Genomic DNA, 22,853 nt, shown 5'->3' with positions numbered 1-22,853 from the left:
AGTCTGGATCTGACAGATGTGTAATAGATGACACAGCACATTATGTGGCCGTGTGAGTCTGAACAGGAATAAGTGTTTTGAAATAGGTGGGAATAAAACAGTGAGTAGCTTCAACTTCCTGACATTAATAAAAAAAAAATATTGCCAATGTGACAAGTTTGTGTCAGGAAAGCAGCTGGGTGTGTGCTGTGTGTGCTGTTTGTTCTGTGTGTAATGTGCGTTCTGTGTGTTCTGTGTGTGCTGTGTGTGTTGCAAACAAAGAAATGCCGAGCTCTGAATCATGTAGAAAGTACACAATTTCATAAAAATTTGTGGTGATGGTGCAACCACAAATTTTGGCTCAGTGGTCACTGAAACAGACACAGAAATAAACACTAAATATTCCTCCTCTGCTTTAATTAGTTTGGTTTGAATAAAAAAAAGAAATGAAGAAGAAAAGCTGACAATGGTTGTGGGAATAAGGTGCCAAGAAAAAAATGAATGGCACATATACTAAAAAGAAATGTCGACAGTCTGTTGGAGCAACAGAGTGGGCATCTGGTGTGTGTGTGTGTGTGTGTGTGTGTGTGTGTGTGTCTGTGTCTGTAAAGATGGGAAACATACCAATTTAAGTTAAGACCACACTTTTTCACAGCAGACAGTTTAACTCTTCCTAGTAGAAAAAGCACAGGTGTTACAACTAACAGTAATGGCTCTGTTCTATTCAAGTGACCCAGTAAGCCATGACAGTGTGACAGTGAGCTAGCATGCACAATACCAGCCAATAATAAAAGTGTGCTGATTAATGCTGAGTCATACATTTTAGACCTCCATGTTTTCCAAGTTTAAAAAAGTAGGCGACTTTTCTCATATAACGGTAAATAATGCCAAATCTGCATGCCAGCACTCCGTCATAAAATTATTGTCTGTCTGATATGGCAGGTCATCATTGGTTGGGCTGACAGATATTGCACCATCTGAGTTTACATGCTCGATGTTCATTAACTTTCCAGCCAGTCTGGTAGATTTGTACAATCTGTACTTTCTGTCCTTTGTTGTTTACACACAAACTGCTCCTATAAAACATCCAGAGAGCAGAGCGAGGAAGCCAGCGAAGTAGAAGAAGAATTTTGTGATATTCAACAATCTGACAGACATGATGAACCTCATCAAAAAGAAAGGTAAGTGCACCCTCATCAAAATCAGATTTATTTATTACCAAATACGTTTTTACTAGCAAGGAATTTGCCTTGGTGTATTATGTACATTAAGTAAACAATAAGGGAATAAAAAATAAAGCAAAGTACTGCTGCAGTCAAGCAAATAAATACAGAATGGATATACTACAATAAATTATAAAGACACTATAACAACTATTTACTATATTACTGTTTTAGAAAGGGAAAGAAGGAGGGCAGTACAGTTTGTGCAGGGTGTGCAAAATAGTGTGCAAAATATTGATTAGGGGATGAGAAAAAGTTGAATATATATATATATATATATATATATATATATATATATATATATATATATATATATATATATATATATATATATATAATATGTGAAATAGTCAAGGATAATAGTCCAGGATGTGTGTTAATGTAAGGTGTAGCGACTGTGGGTGGGGGGTTAAGTATCTGTCAGAGTTTGTCAGTGGGGGTCCTGGGCCTTGATGAGGCCCACTGCATTAGGTAAGAAACCTCTTGTGGCTTGAGGTTTTGGTCCTGGAGGCATACAAGTCCTGGAGGGACGACAGATTGCAGCCAATCACCTTCTCCGCAGAGCTAACTTTTTCTCAGATCTCTGCAGGGTTAATCCAGACAGCTAGTTAGACTATCTGTCCAATCTGAGATGTCTATTGCATGACTAAAACAACTTTTCAATGTACACGTTCCACCAAAACAAGTTCCTTCCAAGGCTATTTTGCAGTGGCTTTTCCCAGTGCTTAGCACCGCCCAAGACAATTGTGATTGGTTTAAAGCAATGCCAATAAACCAGAGCATGTTTTCCACCCATCCCTGAATGCTATGTGGATTAGCCAGACCCTCCTCCAGTGTGCTTTGGAGGAGGGTCTGGCAAAGCGAGACAAACCGGAGAGTAACCCAGGGTGATGGGGGCGGGTGGGGCTTCCGGAACTCCACAACCATCTCCAGCATTTAGCTCCGAGTTGCTCTTACTGCAGCAGGTCACCAGATGGTCAATCCACCACCTATAGAGGGTCATGTCGTCTGCAAACTTCAGGAGGTTCAGGGACTGATGACTGAATGTGCAGCCTTGAGGAGAACCGGTGCTGATGGTCCAAGATTCCCCAGCTTCACATGCTGCTTCCTGTCAGACAGGCAGTCTGTGATTTAGCTGCAGGGAAAGTTGAGCATGTAGAGCTGGGAGAGCTTGTCCTTCAGCATAGCTAGGACAATGTTGTTGAATACAGTGTGCACAAGTGTATGTGGATGTGCATGTAATGTTGTATCTGCATGTTTATATTGTGCTATCTGTCTCTTCAGGCACCCTGGGCATCAGAGGCTGCACCGTCCTCTATGTTCTCATCGGCCTGTTGGTTTCTAAAGCCTCCACTGAGGCTGCAGACAGTACAGAGGAAGAGGTGTCTTCTCTAAAGCTGAGTCTAAACTTGATGATGAATCGCTACAGACTTTTGTGTAACCAATTCTCCAACCTGGCATCCAACTGCTCAGCTCCAGGTACTGTACGTTTCTCTTCCAGGATCCAGCAGAAAATTCATCAGTTGTTTATTCTGCAATCTCACACGTTCTGCCTTTTTCTGTAAACCATCTGTAAAGTTTTCCTTAGTTAACCAGGCTTTTTTATGTGATACATGCACTCTCCCACAGCTATCAACTGCACCCACTGTCCTAACGGGTGGCTTAAGAATGCTTCCACCTCAGCACTGACAGGGACAACTATTTTAATAGTACAGATAAGTGTACAGAGATAGGTGCCCATCTTGCCATCTTGACCACCAAAGAACAGCATGTAAGTGTTTCTGTTTCTGATTGTATATCTGCATTTAAATATACTTGTAAATTCACAAAGTATTCAAAATAAATTTGGATGCATTACATTTTTAGGATGTTGTGCAACAAGAAGGCAAAAGGATTGGAGGCATATACACATACTACTGGATCGGACTGACTGACATTAACAGTGAAGGAGACTGGAAATGGGTGGACAACTCAACACTTAAAACCCCGTATGTATGAAACGGCTATAATTAAAATACCTTTTACCCGACTGACGTTCCACTCTTCACACTGCTGTCTCGGACAAGAAGTCACCTGATCAATAATGTTGTCAGACACTTTAAATAACAATCTGAGCCTGTCAGTGGCAAAAACAATTACTTTTAGCGAGGATGCAATTGCCCGGCTGGGTTACATTGCAGCTCGGTTCGCGTCGGCTGGTCACTGCGATCTCACTCAATACTCGACCAATTTCAAAGATTTTTGTTCACATCAGTTTATTAGACACAAATGCATGGGGAGATGTCCAAGTTGAAAAAAACGACCTATAAGAGTGTCACACCTACACAAGATTTATTTAATGCATATTCACATGCTCGAGTGCAGCATTACAATAGGTTACTATTTTAGAAACATCTGAAAGCCGGCCAGACCTGGCCTCTATCAATACCTCTGCTGCTCGTCAACAAAACCCACACTTAGGCCCAGTGGTGCTTTGAGCTAAATGCTAACAACAATGCTAACTTGGTAATGTTTAGCCGGTATAATGTGTGTTAGCAGGCTAACCTTTGCAAGTAAGTATTAAGTATTAACCCTTGTGTTGTCTTCTTGTTGTTTTTTGGTGCTTTTAATGCTTAAAAAAACCCCAAAGTTCTTGTTACTTATTTCAACGCTTTTTTCATTCCTTTTTTTTCAATTCAGTATGACATTATACCTAATTTTGGAGTTTAAACAAAGCAGAAACTATGAATTATTTTTAATTAACTCAGAGGATGCTGAGAGGATCACAGACTGGTTTATGTCAGAGTTTAGTCAGGATGTTGTTTTGAAACCATTTAAACTATGATAATGCTATAACATTGAATAAAACACCCAACATGCAATGAAAATAATCATTAATTTTACCTGTGAAAAACGTTGGGTTCCACACAACGTACATGCATGCATCCATGTTATTTATTTTTGGGCACTTTGGTTGAAATTAACCCATATTTCTGATGTAAAAAACTTTGATAACCAGTAAAACTTTACCCCAGGAAAACACAAGGGTTAAGTACAGCCGAGGCTGATGGGAATGTCATTTGTTTTGCAGGTATTTAGTAATAATCCAAAGTATTGGATAACTAATTTTGACCTGATGATGACGCTATATGAAAAGCGAAGTGATCACCAAAGTCAATTTCATTGTGGTGCTAGAGGAAAAGTATAGTAGACATGCAAGTCAGTAGGATTCATCCTCTGGGGAACATGAAGTTAAATGTGTGTGGACAAAATTGTTTTATAAATAATACATGACTGAAAACTACTTAGTTTATAAATATAATATGTATATAAGTTCACTTTCTATCAAAATGTGCCATGAGTATTTGGTTGTGGTTGTGAGTAATTACAGGTAATTAAATTGTATTTAAGTGTGATCATCAATAGACAGGAACCAGCAAAGAATTCCTCTCATTCTTTTATTTATTACCCTTGCAAACTTTGCTATGTAATGCACATGCCCCCTAAAGAGATTCACTTTTAAAGTCAGGTGAAGTCTGTATTATAGTCTGACTTCGAACAAGCACACACTGATTTCTTCTGTCTGCCCACTGTGTAGATTTTGGAACGCGTTGAAATCACAGTCAGACAAGAAATTACCCGGTGGGCTGGAGGGAGAACATTGTGCGGTGGTGGACAGCTACATGCAAATCTGGTACAATGTCCCCTGTTCCTTCTTGTACCCCCGGGTCTGTCAGATGGACGCCATCCCTCTCTAGTGAGCCCCAGCACACCACTGCAGGACCACCACACAATTATGAAAGATATTGATACTTTATTGGTAAACTTCAGTGGCCAATGTCTTTACATTCATCTACAAAAATAAAAAATATCTGACAAAAAGGTCCAGTTTTGATTTAACTAATGAAGTGTCCTCATTTGTGTATTTAGTATCAACATTTGCTGCTCATTTTAAAAATAATATATTTGTAAATATTTATAAAAGCAAGTATCCAAGCCTATCAGTGCAGTATTTTAGAGCATCATACAAAATACATTACATATCAAGACAAAACTAGAAACAATGTGGATGAAAAAAGGTATAACACAAACAATTATTAACAGCAATTATCACAAACAATAATGTTAAAATGATAATTAAATTGAACATAGAGCAATTCTGTGAAATGGAAAAGTCCCTAAGATTTTACGTTACAAAACAATCCAAAATGGCTGATATGTACAACTATAAAACACATTTTTGTGATAAGACAGTCAGGACTGAAAAAACGTTTAAAACGTTCAGACCCTCATCTAACACATCTAGCTGAGTTTCAGATATGATAGGAATATGATATCCATCTTATCTGGACAGAAATAGAATTGGTTGCGATGTCCTCTTGAAAACGTCTTTGTGGTGCATATTATGTTCTGTAGAATCCTTTGGGCTTGGGGCTGAAACATAAAATGTCACAGGTTTCATTTTGAGCTATAGAAAGAGACACAGACCTACAAAAAGCAAGATGTATATTTTATTAATGTTTGTATCTTCATAAAACACCTTATGGCTAAAAGTGTTTTTCACATTTCAATGCTGGATGTGTGTTTGGAGTCATTTCATAAGTCCAGGAAATGGTTGTTACGTACGTTTTGCATTGGCAGAGTCGGCGCCCGAGGTGTCTCATCTTCCGCTAATGTCAGCCACAGAGAGAGAGAACAACATAGAAAGACAGAAACACACACACACACACACACACACACACACACACACACACACACACACACACACACACACATATATATATATTTATATATATATATATAAAAAAAAAAAAAAAAAAAAAAAAAAATATAATATATAAAAAAAAAAAAAAAAAATATATATATATAAGAGAGAGAGAGAGAGAGAGAGAGAGAGAGAGAGAGAGAGAGAGAGAGAGAGAGAGAGAGAGAGAATAAGTTAATGTCACACTCTTAATCCTGTGTGATCGAACAGAAAGAAATAGGAATGGTTTAACTGTACTTGTCTTTGTTGGTAGAGGATGAAAATGAGGATGAGGAGGAGGATTACGATGACTGTGACACTGCATATGACCACCAGCATCCACACACTCAGTTTGGGTTCTGTGTACAGCAGAAACAGACAGGCATCAAACAGTATACAGTATACAGTAGATATCATGTAAAACCAAGTTTCTGCCGAAAAAGAGATTGTGACCACAGGGTCATGCCCATGTCATATTTCCTGCTCTCCTCTCACTTCCTGCGCTCACCAATCTTCAGAATTATCTCAGCCGACGTCAGCCGTGTGACGTTCTGCCACAGCTCACACCTCCACTTTCCACCATCTCCTGTCCCCACTTCCGGGATGGTGAGATGGGTTGGGTGACCGTCAGATCCCAGAGACAAAGACGAGAGGGATGCTTGTTCAGGTGGGACCCATTTGAGTCGGAGGTCAGAAGTCAGCGGATGGCTGAGATTGCAAGTCAGGTTGAGCTGCTGGCCAGAAATTAACTCTGTTCCTGGGGAGGAGGTGACTGAAGAGAGATAGAATGGAAGAAGAGCAGAAAGAAAGACAGAGAAAAATATGAAATGCAGAAGAAACTTTAATGTTGTGCTCTCCTTTCTTCTACATTTGATTATGTAAATCCGACTGAGCTTCTGTTGATGCAGTGTGCCAGGAAAACTTGCCAAATTTAGTTTTTTTTTTCCAAATAAAAACAGAAATAAAGCAATACATGGCAGCATATCAAACCCACACTGCACATAGCATTAACAACACATACAAATTAAATAAAAAGAAAAGAAAACCCAGCATAGTCAGTAATTATATATTGTGCGTTGCCTTAGAAAAAGTTAGAGCTGAAACAATAAGTCAACCATTCGACCAGTTGATGGAGAGAAAAAACTATTTGCAACTATTTTGACAATTGTCAATTTATCGTCCAAATAATTTAAAAATTGTTTCTCTGGCTTCAACCCCTCAAATGTGAATACTTGCTCGTTTCTTAAGACTTCTATTGTAATAAATTTAATATATTTGGGCCTTGAATTGCTTGTTAACTAATAGCTCAGATAAAACTGAGAAATCTTAGTTTTACGCCATAAATCCTTAAAACACAGAGTCCAATTAAAATTCCTTGTGCTATCACACTCTTCTGGTGGAGGGAAAGCTCGTTTTACTACAAGTGTATTAGCCACTTAATTAGACACATGTCACACCAGGGACACTTCCAAATAAACTCTGCAGCAGGGAGATAAAAACACTTGCACGGTACAAAAGAGCAGAAGCAGAGAGAAGGCAAAGAAATGACAATCTCAAACTTGTTATGAATGAAAATTAGGAAGGAGAAAAGAAACGGGAATTCAAGAAAATAAATTGGGACACCACGATAACAAAAGAACAAGCAAACAAAATTTCATATGACGGCTGTGACTGCAACACAGAGCTGAGCGTGCACAGTGCAATTTGTTTTGACTTACATTGCAGCACCTTCACGTGTACAGTCCTGTTCAGAGACACACCATTTTTAAATTTCAGGGTGCATACATAATCTCCTTTATCTTCACTTCCTTGATTTCTAATCAAAGACAGATCCATTTCTTTAGGGTCTTTTACAGGACGCAGTCCTCTGTTTTGTTTTGGCTGCCAGGTCAGTGGATCTTCCAGAGAGAGGTTGAACAGCCTCTCTGGACTCGAGTCTGGTTCAGGGATGAATTCCCAGTGCACCTCCTGGATGTCCTTAGCTTTGATTTGATCCCAGGAGATGTGAGGAGGAATGGAACAGGGGACGGTGAGAGGCTTAGATGATTTAGACGTATACAGAGGACTTAAAGGAGCTGGGGAGAGGTCTACATAAGGAGGAAAAGAGAAATGATGGTGACGTTATCTTCAGGATGAGGGTACACTACTGTAAAACTAATGCATACATGCTTGTACACAGTAAGTAACTCACCCATAACCGTAATGGGAACATCGGCTCTTTTCTCTTGTTTAGCATTTGTCACAACACAAGTCCAATGGCCATTGTCTTGGCTGGTGGCTCTCACAGGGAGTTGTTTAAGTGTCCTTTTAACTCCTTGGGGATTCAGCCAGTGTATCTCTGGCTTGAGACCCTGAGTTTCTGCATTGCAGGACAGAGACAGGGAATCCCCAGGCAGCAGAGGAGAGGGTGGGTTCACACTCACTAGGAATGGAAATGATGAAAATTATTACCAAAATAGCCCATAGATTATGTTGAAAACTACAGTAGTATTGTCAAAAAGTATAATTGTTCTTTTAAATGAAAATGTATCAGGGTGAATGTGTCATGACTCATGACACCTTATTCTTACTCTTACCAGTGAGTTTGAGTAGTTTATATGTATATACAGAACGGTCACCATGTAGTCTAGATACTTGAAATTTAAATTTTGTCCAGAAGTCTTCTTGTTGGAGGTTTGTGATAATAAGTGAGTCGTCAGAGTACAAGGACAACCTGTCTTTCCAGCGTGATTCTGCAAGGCCAGAATGAAATGGTTGTTATTGTCAAAAGTACCTTTATTTGTTTCAACTGTTGATGGTAAAAACATGTTATTATATCTGTGAATAGCTTAATGCACTGTTCACCTTGAGCAGTCCATGTTCTTCCCATGGTATTGCGCCAGGCAAGTTCTATTTCACCAAAGTACCAGTACACATAGTTTTGTGAAAAAGACCCTGGAGGCTTAAGGGTAAGCGTCTCTCCCACCTGAGCATAATATATCAACTCTTGTGCCCCTAAGAGAGTGAGAAGGATGTTACTGTATACGTTCACAAAACCAGACAGTCCCTAATAAATTAATCATCTGCAATCAGTGCATCTTACCTGTTGTTGACATTAGCACAACGAGGAGAAGGACGGATTGAATTAAGTTCTTCATTTCAGTCACACTGGAAAAAAGTTAATCAAGAAAATTACAGGTAACATATACATTATGTATGATAATAATAATAATACATTTGATTTGTACAGCAGCTTATACATTGCAGCCAAAAGTCCTTAAAATTAGTGATCGAATGTTTAAATTGATTCTAAAAGAAACAAGGAGTAGGTGTAAACATGCTAAAATGGGTGTGATCTGTTCTCTTTGAGAGATTTCTTGATTTCTTGAGTCCAGTTAAATAAGCACTGCAATGGCCAAGACCAAAGCATGAATCCATTTTTTTGCACTGTTACCTGCTAGATATGATCAGACTTTTTCTATATTTCTCAGGTGAAAAAATGCAGTCAGTGAGCTTTTTTAAGTTCAAGCTATGCCCTATAGCTGTCCCTTATATTTGAACCTGTCCCAACAACTACAGTATAACTGCCTCATTTAATATCTAAAAACCTATAAGTCATCCAAGTTGTAATACATTTTCAGCAGTCCAATTTTCAATAATAATTTAAACTGTTGGGGTTGTCGGGCAGTGGAGGTAAAAACTAGATAAAAATACATGTATGGTGGGAAAAGGAGTGGGCCAAGTATCAAACAAAATTATTGAAAGATTTGCAATAAAATATTCGAAAAGTAGTATTTTAGTAAATTAATGTTGTAGAGACATCCTTACTTCATCATATATTTTGTATGTCTATCAACTTTTGCTGCAAAGAGACATTATTCAGCAGGAAGCAAAGAGGGGTTTGTGGTGGTCGTAGATTTGAAGAGATTTGAGAAGATAAAAGAGAGGTGAGAGAGGTGAGAGTAGGCGGCCTGTGGTGGGTTTTTGGATGAGAAGAAACATAGAAGAGACATAGAGCGTACGCTAGGTTGTGGTGGGCCTTGATTTAGTTAAGGTGCAGATTCTTATCCCAATCCTCCACCTCTGCCTCTCACACCCCCTCTCTTCCTCCCCTGTTCCACGAAAGACGGATCTCTCGGCACTTAAACAAAGAGAAGAAAAGAGACCACACCATCAGCAGCACACCTAGACTGTGGTTTAAAGGTAGATGTTTCCCTCTTCTCTCTCCCTGTCTCATCCCCTTATCTTTCTGTCTTTCTCCCCCTGCATTTTTTTGTTATCTCTAGTGTGTACAGTGTGTGATTGTGCACAAAAACATCTTTTCAAAGACTTTTATTGTTGCTTTTATATTGATTTGACCCTTTAAAATAAAATGTTAGTTTATACATTGGATCTATTTTTTTAATTAAACCATTAAAATCAAAGAAATCAAAATAAAAGTTTAACTTTATGGACGGACTGTGAATGTAACCACACAGGCCAGACAATTTCCTATGATGAAGCTGTTAGGTCTTAACTGATTCACGCTTAAGGCTAAAAGGGAGCGCAAGAGACTGATATTGAAGATTTATTTGTCAAGATCTTATTTTGACATGTAGATCAAATAGAATTTTACATCAAAAACAAATGCAGAACACTGCTTATTAATGTTTATTAGGTGTTTGCCTGAAGACTAAATAAATAATATTGTATAAATAGGTGCGTAGACATGAGGAGCGCTGGCTTCGGATTTGTACTGGCCAAAAATTACAAAACAATACATAATAAGAATAAGAAAAAGAAAATAATAGGCTTGAGTCCAACATGAGATACTTTTGCAAGATACTTAGACAATGTATTGTGCTAATTATCTTCCATTGGAGCATTTGTTCCTCTTAACCTATTACAACAATGCTTTGCAACAATGCATATCCTTAAAGGCTTGTAGTAGGTTTTGACAAATGTTTTTGTGGTATAAAACATCAACGTTTGAGCACCCTGGTCTCTGGTTTGTGTCCGGCCAGGGACCTTTGCTGCATATCATTCCTCATCTTGCTCTACATAAAAGTATTAGATGAATATTTCAAATGTCTTAAGGTGACACAAATCCCAACACATTGATAAAATTCCGCTTATGGCTTAAAAATGTTATGTCAGCCAATTACCTCAGGAAAAGCAACACTAAAGAAAAAATCTGATGTGATGTGTCTCAAAGCAAATGGTTTATGTATGTTTCCAATGTATGTATAAACAAATCAGGATCTGTAAACATATGAAGATAGATAGAAAATAAATTATATTATATATATTATTATATCATATTATTTCTTATTTCTTATAACTGAGATCAGAGCGTGTAAGAAAATAAGTAAAAGGGGAGAACGTAGATACAGAGTGACGTACAAAGTCACAGCACCTGTGGAGCTGCAACCCAGAAACCAAGACGATCACATCTGTAGTCAACAACAAGCACAGATGGAGGAGGGAGGGTCAAGGGGGGAGGAGAGCGAGCAGAAAAAGGACAAGGACTGGCACGATTACATTATAATTTATTGATTGAAGTGTGTCTAATTGTCACTATTTAAATTCCTGTTTTGGGCTGAGCCTTTTTCAAATGTTTACTTCTTAATGAATTACACAGAGATATAATGTATGCAGTTTAAGGAAACAAAATTGTTGGACTGAAAAATCAGTGGTACACAAATGAATGGTATCTCAATATATTAACAGTAAGCTCAGATTGTCACATTGTGTTTAAAGGTCCATATGAATTAAATTGACTAATATAAATGTCCTTATGAATGAATTTTTTCTATATAATCTGTAAATTGTGTACATAGCGGTAGTTCATGATACCACCCGGTGCTTTATGAATTCCAACAAAGCATTAAATACAACAAAAACAACCAAAGAAAATTCTAAATTAATTGAGGTGCAGTGACAATTTTATCTAATAATCTATATTTATGATGTTTGTTGTTGATGATTTTCATGTTTAATATTATATGTAATATTTCTTAAGGTTTAAGTTAAAGGATCGGTATGTGTGTTCTTCATTAATACATCTTATATACATATATACATCTTTGTAGCTGTAATTAGATGAATATATAAGTGTGACCTGTCGGCCCCGATGGGCCTGCAGGTGCAACAAGTTTATAATTCAAAATAAGCATCAGGTAAGAGAAAACATTTGACACTGATATTTGTGTAAGCAGCACTAAATGTTTTTATATTTTAAAGTATATGCATATTTAGCTAAAACTAAATTTAAATTACAATATACTCACATCTGTTGTTGAGTGCTAGGTGTCCCTCTGTGTTCAGTGATCCGGAGTCGGGTGGAAATGGTGAATATTTATCAAACAAACTGTCTTCTTAAGTGGCGTTGCACCTCCCTCCTCAATGATTGGTCTGGAAACAAAGCACACAGTCGTCGATCAAACCCAAAATCAGAACAATGACCTTTGATTGGTTGTTTCAGAGGAAGACGTCTCATCCCTGTCTTTTTTTTTTTTTTTTAACTAAATTAAAACAGTTTGAACTAATCGCTTAATGTGTTGTGTAAAACAAAAATGAATACCCTACATAATAATATAAAAATCATTTGGACAGTGTGATGGTGCCATATTAAATCAGTACATTCTAATCTGTTCCTGGTCTTCTTTGTTCCTTTTTTACTTTTTAATCTTTCCAACAGATAAACAAACAACTAATCTTAATTGGATAACATTGTTATTTGAGTTGCTGCCTGACTGATAACACAACATTTGTGAAGGGTCTCCATGGACTCATTATCTATCTTTAGCATGTTCTAACTAGCACATGGGCAGCTTACGGCCTAATTTATTATAATTGCTCAGTTGATTTTCCCCTGATCATTTAACTGTACTGATTTAGATACATAATTAATTGGTCAGAATTCAAGCCAAGAACTGCCTGACCAATCTTCACAACAGCAGCTGACAAATGAAAAGTAAAAATGAAGCAGTTCTTTAAAAAAAAACAGATAAAGTGCTGTGAGGAAAAATTAAAAGTTTTTGAAGAGATTGTCTCACTGGGTTTGTACAGAGAAATGTGAGTTTAATATACGGTGAAATAAATATACTGTACAAGGAGACCTCCAACCACGAAAATACAACCGTCAGTGCATTTTATCTTCTTCTTTATAAGATCACCTGGTTACAACTCTAACACCAGCGCCTATGCTCATTTTTACTTACTTACTTACTTACTTACTTACTTTTCATAAAAATGGTCTTTACTCACATTAACAATGATAAAGTCTTTAGATATCTTCCAGAAAGTGGGAAAATACTGTTGTATGAACAGTGGGAGCTACGCACATCAGTGTACTTTATAGTTTTAAAGTTCACAACAACATTCACGACATGGATTTAAAAGTTACGTAAAGTCTGCAGGACGATTCGTCTCTTGTCTGACAATTGGAAAGACTCGAACATGATGTTTCAGGTAAAAATGGTGTAACTCCTCTTGCGTATGTAAAAATACTGAATATTAACCAAAGAAACATTAAAAAAATTCACAATTTATTAATTAAATTCCCCCTTGGGTAACTTTGAAGTTATATAATTCATTTTTTTATCACTGTTTGATAACTTGACATTTCTTATTTGTATCTGCTTGTTACAATAATGATATTATTATCATATGATATATATATAAACACTGTCCAAAGTTCAAATCCAAGACACAGTATTTTGGCAGCACAAAACTTTATGTGCATAATTTTAGACACAGTTTCTTATAGTTGAGCATGTTAGTTTGAATATTTGGTAGTAGAAAGAATTTGACTGGAATTTAAATTCAAACAAATTCTCATTTGCACGAGTTTGAACAAGATCCCGCCAAACGGTCCATGCAGGTGGAAGAGCTAAACAGTTTCTCCTAAATGCTTTCATCTAATCTAATGCTTGTTTTCTGTTCTGATTCATGATGAATTAGTATTCAAAGATAATTTACAAGATGGTCAGAATTAACAAAGCAAATGAGAGCAGCCTGCGATTTAATTTAACAAAAAAAAATGTATCTTCTGATAACCAAAATTTTCACCATGAACCCATTGAGATAATATTTCTTTTACATGTCTGTTTAAAGTATACAGGCCTACGGTCTTGTTCAGTCAATTTTTCATTTACATTAATTTTTTTTTTTTTTTTTTTTTTTGTGTTTTTTTTTTTTTTACCTTGCAGTGTTCTTGTAATAATTTTTTGGTGAATGTACACCTGTGCGGGAGCCAAACATCTGCTTGTGCTTATCTCCTCTCCTAACCTGCTGTAGTCTCGTCTGCACTCAATTCAACAGTAATGTAACATCTGTGGACCTCTGTCTGTTGTTGAGTTTGTCTCTGACAGCTTATTGTGGTACTTACTGAAGTAATGCACAAAACTGCAAATATTGTTACTGTTACAACGCTGCTTCATAACTGTGCTGATATGGTATCATTACAGGAGTTAAATACTGAGAGGAAAATATCCTCTAATCAACATGTATACATTTCAAACCAATCGCAAGGTTTTTGAAAAGTTATAGGAATGTAGATGAAACTGGAATGGCCGCCACAGTTGTCACGAGTTCCTTTTTCTTTGTTTCTTTTCAGCGAAACTCGATAACCACTTACAAATCTGTTAATTAATACCTAAAACCATGAAAGAAAGTTTGCAAAATTGGGCACTTTTGTTTAATTTCAGACTTCAGTGGGTCAAATGGAAGGGAACAATACAATACAGATCGCTTGAAGGTGTAAAAGATTCACTTGAATACGTTTGCTTGTACCACATTGAAACATTAGTTTTTTAGGCCTTCGTAACGAAATAGAAATTCATCCTCATATGATAATGAAGTGATCTGTCTGAGGCCAAGCTAACTAATGAGAGCTACAGGGATCATTAAGGGACTGGAGCTGCAGAAACACACTGCTGAGGTGGTTTAGAAACACTCACCACAACAAGGACAAAACAAACATCTCGCACACGTCTCATGTGTCTCTCTGAGGTTTGTGTGCCTGCCTCTGTACTGCCTTCATGAAGGGCTCACACCTGCTTCTGTTCCCTCTGAGCTCAAAATGAAACAAGCCTTTTGTTTGCTCCTTAGAACGAGTACCTTCAAGTTATGGCCGCCATTAAGAAACATTTACTTCTAGGGCCTGGCGTAAACTAAATGAGTCTTCTCTTACAGAACATCTAGACATTAATGTGTCGCAAAGAATAGGTCCAAATTTGACACTCTCTCAGTGGATACACATCTGTTTTCTAACTGTGATTTTGATGGAAAACACCTGAAAGTGAGGACTCCCTCATTAGTCACACACCTAACGGGGGAGTGTGGACCACATTGTTTCATTACTGAAAGAGAAAAAGACAAAGTGTGGGCCACAAGCAAGAATGAAGGGTGATTCACTTATTTCATGTATATATATATATATATATCTTTGCTTCCTCATCCTCCATTCACTCCTACAGAGGATTTCCCTCACCATGCGACCTCTTTTTTTTGTGTGTGCTTTATAACCGTTTTCAAGTTAGACGAATGGTGTGTGATTTAACTGAGACAGGTAGCTAAAACACTGGAGGATGTCGGAAGCCCTGCGTAGACGGGAAGGTACCGAGATTATAATGTATGTGACGTTTCTGAATGTTTCAGAAATAAACAAAATGTCAGTGGAAAAGAGGTTGAGAATCAGAAACAAGTGACATTCTGCTCAACGACTGAAAACAGTTTGTCTGTTTCATCATGAGGGGGAACTTCATTCAAACTTCTTTGAAACTTCAGTTGTGAAACACTACATGTCTCTCCCACTCACCACTTCATCTCCATCATTAGTACACATCGATTGTTATTTTTGGGTGTTACTGTATTGTTTGTAGGCTGCTGCATAATCATTTCATCAGAATGGAAACATTTATATCTTTTGTTACTATGAGCTCGGATTCAAAAACAAGCAGGACTGTCATGTTGTTCTAATGTCAAGTCATGTTTTTGTGATATACCTAAAAAATTCAAACCAAGCAGAATTATTTTCGTGAATCGGAAAAATGCATCATGGCTCATAAGAGACGCACACGGTTCATGATAAAGCATGCTATTACTGTAAAGTTGTCATTAACATAATGCTGATTTGCTGATGTTTAATGATGACGTTGGTTATACCATGGAAAATCTGCTGTACCCTCCCACAGAGCCTACATAAATGCATGCAACAATAACTGTTTCTATGGTTTTTGTGACTACATTCCTGTGAATAATCGATTTGACCATTTCAATTATCCACATTACTGTCAGTATTCGTATGTGAACTTTCACATGGAAGCAAGGGTTGCTTAATGGAGTCTGATACGAAGCACAGATTAAAAAGTAAACCCTGTTGTCAGCAATACAATATCACTCAATAAATATATCTGTATGTTTCTGTGTACTGGCTGTGAAAAGAGATATCCCTCTAGACAATAAATCTAAATCTTAAAATAGCTTCCCTGCAAACCCCCAATTTGTCAATGTCATAGCACTTATGAACATTTCTTTTCTGATGCACCACAGTCAATTCAGGTTTACTACATTAAGTACAACATTATACTGTATGTTGAGTATGATATTAAAGAAACATTTAGCAACAGAACTGTAAAATGAACCCAAATGACAAAGTTTTGACATTATAATGCATCATAACACTCCCCTGGGTCTTCAATTTTTTTTAAGCCAAGGACCCCTTAACTGAAAGAGAGACAGAGCAGGGACCCCCTACTACATATGTTGTACAAAATGATGTTGCATATTAAAGAGGGCCTACAATAACGTGTTGGACGGCCTCAAGCCTGTATACATACCTTTATTGTGCATATACTAAGCTTTTAAAATAATAATTGTTGGCATGATTTTATAAATCATCTTTTACACAGTGGCACAGTGAATCCTCATGATTAACTGTATCTTTGGATGGCTATCTTAGTGAGTGCCTTACCTATAGGCCAGCCCACCTAGCATCAGTGGGGATTTATATTTGCTAGTAATGTTGGAATTATGTTTAGACATTTTTACTTTAATTTACTTTATTTTAACTTTCAATATTACAATTTACAATAATTTGGTGGCCCCCCCTGCAGTGACTCTGAGGACCCCCTAGGGGTCCCGGACCCCCTGTTGAAGATCTCTGGGTTAATGGTTAAGTCGAATAACACAAACGCATCGTCCTCAGTTCAATTGAAGCCGTGGACATTTGTTGCAGTGGTGGAATGTAAGTACATTTACTACTGTACTTAAGGACATTTTGAGGTACTTATTTCCCTTTTATGCTACTTTCTTCTTCTACTCCCCTACATATCAGAGGCAAATATGATACTCTTTAAGGTTTGTGATGAACTGAAGGATGAAGTGCTTCTTTATGTGTTGAGAAAATTCTTCGACTTCTTAAGCTAAATTAACTCTTTTAATACTTTCTTGGTTGAGCTGGAAATCGTCACAGAGCTAAAAACAGGTCTGTTTTTCTAATGAAAAGTTGACTTTTTAGAGATACGTGATTCTAACAGGACATCGACGCTACAAACATATGATGATCTTATAGGTTATGCTGCACTGCTGTAAATTAAACTACCCAGCAGTAAATAAAGTAGTTAGAATTAGCACAACCTTAAACATCTACAGCAGTAAAATGCAACATACACATTAATGCAGCAGTAATATTAATCCAGAAACATCAGATAGAATACTAAAACACTGACAGGGAACATTTTACTGCACAATGAGAACATTTACTTGAAGTACTTTAAGTACATTTTGCCAGTAATACTTAAATGCAGGACTTTTACTGTAGAGTAACTCAGTATGGTATTAGTACTTTTACTTAAGTAAAGGATCTGAATACTTATTCCACTACTGGTTGCATATCACACCATGTTTTCTGTCCACCGCTACACTATCATCAATCAAATAAAGGCAAAAATACTCCCTAAATGAAATACACTCACTTAAAGTAAAAATTTTGAACTTTTATAGAGGTAGACGACGAAACAGACAACTGCTCTCCTGTTATGCTACACTCTGGGAAGCTTAGCTGTCTAACAGCAGCTAATACATTTGTTTGCAAATGTAATAAATTCTACAATTGCTGCATAAAAACTGTCATGCTATATCAATCCAGTAGCTTCAGCCTAAATTAGGAATTAGATGATTTGTAGTCAGATTTCTCTGAAATGTGTCCTATGTTACAAGCACAGTTCTGGACGCATAAATGGGAAAAACACAAATTATTGTTCACATACACACACACAGCAACAATATTATAAACACAGACAGTTATTTCATCTAACCACTTAATGCTCAGCATCCGACATACACAGGTGCACACATCTACCTTATAAGAGCAACAGTTTTTATGTTTCGTTTCCTGGTTCAACGCACTTTACTCCTGGCCTACTGGGAACCGTCTTCTTGTTTAGCAGTTTAACATTAAAGTTGCAAAGCTTATACACATTGGCAACAATGAAGGAGCAGCACTCAACTGCCAATCTTTTACAAATTAAACAACATATTTTCAATCGGAGACTGGTCAAAGATTGATCACAATGTACCACAGTTACTTAAACACTGACTTCACTCATCCGAATCTGCACTGACAACTGAAACCTGCGTGGAACTGAAGCTAAACATTAGGGGAGTTCACAGAACGGGAAATCACCTATCAGGTGATTATTTAAAATTTAAGGATTGTGGATTATTTAAAAATCAAGTGTGCACTTTGTTCCTGCAGTTGGAACTCACATATCAATGTGCTGATTTCTGCACCTCTTTTTAGCAGCCAACAAATGCTGTTTGGCATTCAACACGAAAATGACACACACTTGAACCAGGTGTTTACATGGCTTTGTTAGTGTTCACAATAAACACACTTTATACACTGTATGTCACGGTTTTCTCATGTACTGGATACATGCTCCTGATGGAATGATAACCCAAATGGAAATACAAGAGGGAGGGACACACATGGGTTCAGAAATTTCAGTTTCACTTTGTGTGTGTGTGTGTGTGTGTGTGTTTATTTGTGTAAGACAGATAATGAGACTGAGAACTGAGTAATATCCATGAAAAGGGAATCCTGTTGTCTCATATGAAAATACCCCCAGTGCACCATAGATGTTACATTTTCATGACTAAGTAAGGGAAACACTTCTTGGTAATCGCCTACAGAAGAAACAAAAAGTACACATCGAGGCACTAAATATGAATGTTGACATGCTTCTCGCCGCTCTAAGAGAGAGAAAGGAATACATTACTTTTTTTCTTTTACTAAATATGATGTAGTCCATTATTTTGTCTCTGTACTCCAGCACACTGGGTTTGAAATAAAACAATGAGATTAAAGCACTGACTTCAAGCCTCATCTGGGTTTGAATATGTTATTGCGCAATCTGTTTGTTGCATATAGTCCCCTTATTTTTAGGATAATGCAGCAAAACAATGCTCTTAAACAAATAGTTTTCTCTGGCCAACTACAGGTTAATAAAGTCACTCCAGTTACCTAGAGTCAATACAGCTGCACCTCTGTTTGCAGAAGACCAAGCTAATGGTAAAACCCTCCAAAACAATTACAGGGCAGTACAAGTCTGTCAGCACCACCAGGTTAAATACCAAGGGCCTGCTGACTACAAACCTGCATCCAAATACTGAATATGAAAACTCTATATAGTTTGTTATATAGGTAGTTTTTTTTGTTATGTAATTAATACAAAAACACATGTTGGCTCAACAAAAATGTGGGACCATGTGTTGGAGATATTACTTTTCCATATACAATTAATGTGAACACTCTTAAATTAAAGCACAGCGTCAACTTTCAAATCAAACATGTCCGGAACAACGAGCCAACACAACACAAATGTATTACTGTCCTTCTACTTGGACTATACCGACAGTTTGCAAGAAACCTTGAACAATCTTCTCTGAAACAAATTTAAAAGTGCACACAAAACAAAATAGTCACAAAGATGTCGTCCGTATTGACAGCACAATATTATATAATGTAGGCCTTCCAAGGTGACATCTTCTAAACTGATGGGTGTTTAGACTAGTTTTAGTGGTAGTGAATGCAGCGTGGACTATCATGGAAAAGGAAAAGGATAGGGGATTGATGCACCTGGGTAAAAAGTGTAAGTAAGTGAGAATTTGCTTTTACTATATTCAGTTCAGTTCAATTCCAAATACTTCATTCGTCCCTCAGAGAGCAATTGGCAAATGGGTTAACAAACCCGAAGACTCACAAACCATTCATTCACACACATAAAAACAATCCCAAAATACAAAAAAATGCAGCGTAAAGAAAAAAAGTTTAAATACACAGTGTGTATGGCCAATCCGTAGCTGACCAACACCACAAAGAGACATTATGTCAAAATGTGCAATTGTGCAAGGTATACCGCGCCTGTTAACAAGTCTTATGGCTTCTGGCTACATTACACAAGCAGGTGTATCCCTGTGTCAACTTATACAGTAGAAGTATAATATATACTTCTGCAACAATGTAGGATCAGCCATTTTGTTATGTCCTAAATAACGTTTAGGTTAATATTATCTTTAACATTTCCTGTGTTTATGGTCCACAAGTTAGAAACAAATCATGTGAGTCATATGTTGATAACAACAGAGACACCTGCACCAAATCTTTAGGCTTTTCAGGTTCCAAAATACCATAGGGACTGAATTACAGTATCAGTTATCAGAGTGTAAAGTCTTTTTCAAAAATGACATAATGCCTAACCATTTACCATTTCATTTCAGATTACTTGACAAACAAGACATGACAGAATTTGACAATATGTTACGGAACGTGCCAACCAAACAGACTCTTCAGTTAGTCTTCAGTGTTGGATTGGATAAAAGCAGAACTATTGTTTTTATATGTTACAGTTGATGAAAACTCCTGCATTAAGCTCCCACCATTTACAATTTGATTCTTTTGCGTCCTGTTGAATTTTTGAGTTACATTACGTTTATATACGCTGTATGCCACATATGTGGACTGCGACAAGTACATATGCGTATACGTTATGTTACAGTATACACCGCTTTTCTTAAGGCATTATTGAAAGCACATAGAAAGCTTTTTGTTCAGTCAGCCAACTTCTGATATACTTAACTCATAATGAGCAATACCATGAACCTGAAAAGGGGTTCAGCTCTGGCATAGTGTAGATCTCAGTCATTTGACCCATAAAACATATTTTACAGACACTTTAAGTGCCCCAAAATGCATGAACAAAACAAGTTATCGTTACCGTTTCTCTTTTAAGGCTGTTTTGAGTCAGAAACAAAAAGCCATTTTGTGAACGTTTTTAAAATGTCAAGGATTACTCTGGGCCCATCAGAAGAATACGTTATTATATTATTATATTATAATGAAACTACAGTATAATTCTTCCCAATAGAAAGACTTAGTATGTCAGTTAACAGCTTATGTAAACACACAAAATTAGTTTAAATGTTTTTTTTAAAAATTGGTGTTTCAAAGCTGCCACAATAATCTTTCATGTTGGCCAGTTCTAAGGCCACAAAGTTGCAGCCCTTAGCAACAGCTGTTAACAGTTAACAGGAACAAGATTTAGGTTAAACATTCACAATCTCCAGGGTTTAAAATGGTTTATTTTTCCAGAGATTTCTTTCTAAAAGAATTAGTTTCTGTTCCACTTGCATATGACACCCCATCAATTGCAAAATCAACTAAATGTCGCCAACGTTATTGCACAAGTTTATTGCACAAGTTTGGAACATTACACTTCAAGAAACTGAGGAACAGAGAATTCTATTTTAGGCATTTCTGATTTCTGATTTTAAAAACCTACTCCGGGTTGTCATGAGGAACAGCACAACACCAATAAGATAGAGAATCTCCCATAAAGGGTGAAATCCATGCATCAAGGCTGATACATTTAAGTTACTTAAGGCTTGTGATGAAACAAGCAAATCATTAAGCATATTTTACTTGATCCAACTCATCTGTGTGCCTTTGAGCTAAATATCACGAGCCCTTGACCCAGAACATTGGAGATAATCCGGCTCATTGCTTTCTTGTAATTATTTTTGTTTGTGTCAGTTTGAGGCAAAGTACGTACAAGACAAATGAAACCACACTAAGGCCAAGACAAGACAATGAGTATGTGGAACGAAAGACAAAGAGTTTTAAAAATGTGTCCTGGGATGAGACCAGGTTTAAGTGCTATAACTCCCCTCAGTGCCCCTTTGCTTCTGTCTATGAGGTGCATCTCAGGCAGCGTTTGTCAGTATTTGTAGAAACAATTTGTCCTCGTAGACAGACAAGTTGCTATCCTGACTTACGCATCTTCCCTCTGTAAGAAAATCCCTTAAATCAGCTTTTTATATACTACTGAGTTTATATATACAGTATGTTTAGAAGTACTTACGTGTGATGTTCTCAGTGCAGCGATGCGTTCACCTCTGACATTTGGTACTGTACGCATTTCAGCTGGCTCTTTCACTCTCACACACATGGTCTCACACACACACACACACCCATACACATACACATACACATACACATACACATACACATACACACAGGAAGTCAGACACCACTATGATCCCATCCTTTCTGTTATGTACTAAATGTATTATAAAGATTAGGATTACATAGTCACACACATACGCATAATGTAGAAGTTTTGCAAAGTAGTTTCATGTTACAAAATACCAGAATTCCTTAACTCATATAAGACATCAAATATGTTTTTACTCTTAAATACATACAAATATGTATGTATGTATGTATATATGTATGTATGTATGTATGTATGTATGTATGTATGTATGTATGTATGTATGTATGTATGTATGTATTTATGTATGTATGTATGTATGTTGTATGTATGTATGTATGTATGTATGTATGTATGTATGTCTTGTGTTACTGTTTGAAACAGGTGTTCACTGTGTGTTTCATTACATGA

At 37.0% G+C, this 22,853-nt stretch overlaps 2 protein-coding genes across 5 annotated transcripts; one reads left to right on the top strand and one right to left on the bottom strand.

Moving 5' to 3' along the window:
• The first annotated feature begins 1,049 nt into the window (after positions 1-1,049).
• LOC120561825 (C-type lectin domain family 4 member D-like) lies at positions 1,050-5,081 on the top strand. Its single transcript, XM_039805107.1, is given in 6 exon segments — positions 1,050-1,160; positions 2,487-2,681; positions 2,832-2,864; positions 2,867-2,973; positions 3,069-3,190; positions 4,780-5,081. Coding segments are annotated over 6 exon segments (642 nt in total). The 5' UTR covers positions 1,050-1,135; the 3' UTR covers positions 4,940-5,081.
• cd4-1 (CD4-1 molecule) lies at positions 4,976-22,383 on the bottom strand. 4 transcript variants are annotated; one of them, XM_039805100.1, is made up of 13 exons: positions 22,311-22,383; positions 12,174-12,297; positions 11,287-11,336; positions 9,927-10,045; positions 9,008-9,072; positions 8,770-8,919; positions 8,502-8,657; positions 8,117-8,347; positions 7,644-8,012; positions 6,434-6,697; positions 6,184-6,284; positions 5,808-5,851; positions 4,976-5,615 (listed from the first exon to the last, which is right to left on the bottom strand). In XM_039805100.1, the coding sequence occupies exons 5-13, from the start codon at positions 9,060-9,062 to the stop codon at positions 5,585-5,587; spliced, it is 1,401 nt and encodes a 466-aa protein (XP_039661034.1). In that variant the 5' UTR covers positions 9,063-9,072; positions 9,927-10,045; positions 11,287-11,336; positions 12,174-12,297; positions 22,311-22,383; the 3' UTR covers positions 4,976-5,584. The 4 variants fall into 4 exon arrangements, with proteins under 4 accessions (XP_039661034.1, XP_039661033.1, XP_039661032.1 ...); XM_039805099.1 differs by lacking the exon at positions 11,287-11,336; XM_039805098.1 differs by lacking the exons at positions 9,927-10,045; positions 11,287-11,336.
• Positions 22,384-22,853: the final 470 nt, after the last annotated feature.

Source organism: Perca fluviatilis, chromosome 7 (assembly GCF_010015445.1).
Source record: "Perca fluviatilis chromosome 7, GENO_Pfluv_1.0, whole genome shotgun sequence".
Classification (NCBI taxonomy): domain Eukaryota; kingdom Metazoa; phylum Chordata; class Actinopteri; order Perciformes; family Percidae; genus Perca; species Perca fluviatilis.
The sequence above is the reverse complement of the archived record's forward strand: the minus strand, read 5'-3'. Positions and strand labels throughout refer to the sequence as shown.

Excerpts from the sequence above, each read along its gene's own strand:
- cd4-1 (XM_039805097.1), bottom strand. Across the intron at positions 8,920-9,007 it reads TGTGCTAATGTCAACAACAG|GGGCACAAGAGTTGATATAT; the intron begins GTAAGATGCACT and ends TCACTCTCTTAG. Across the intron at positions 6,698-7,643 it reads ACACGTGAAGGTGCTGCAAT|TCACCTCCTCCCCAGGAACA; the intron begins GTAAGTCAAAAC and ends ATCTCTCTTCAG.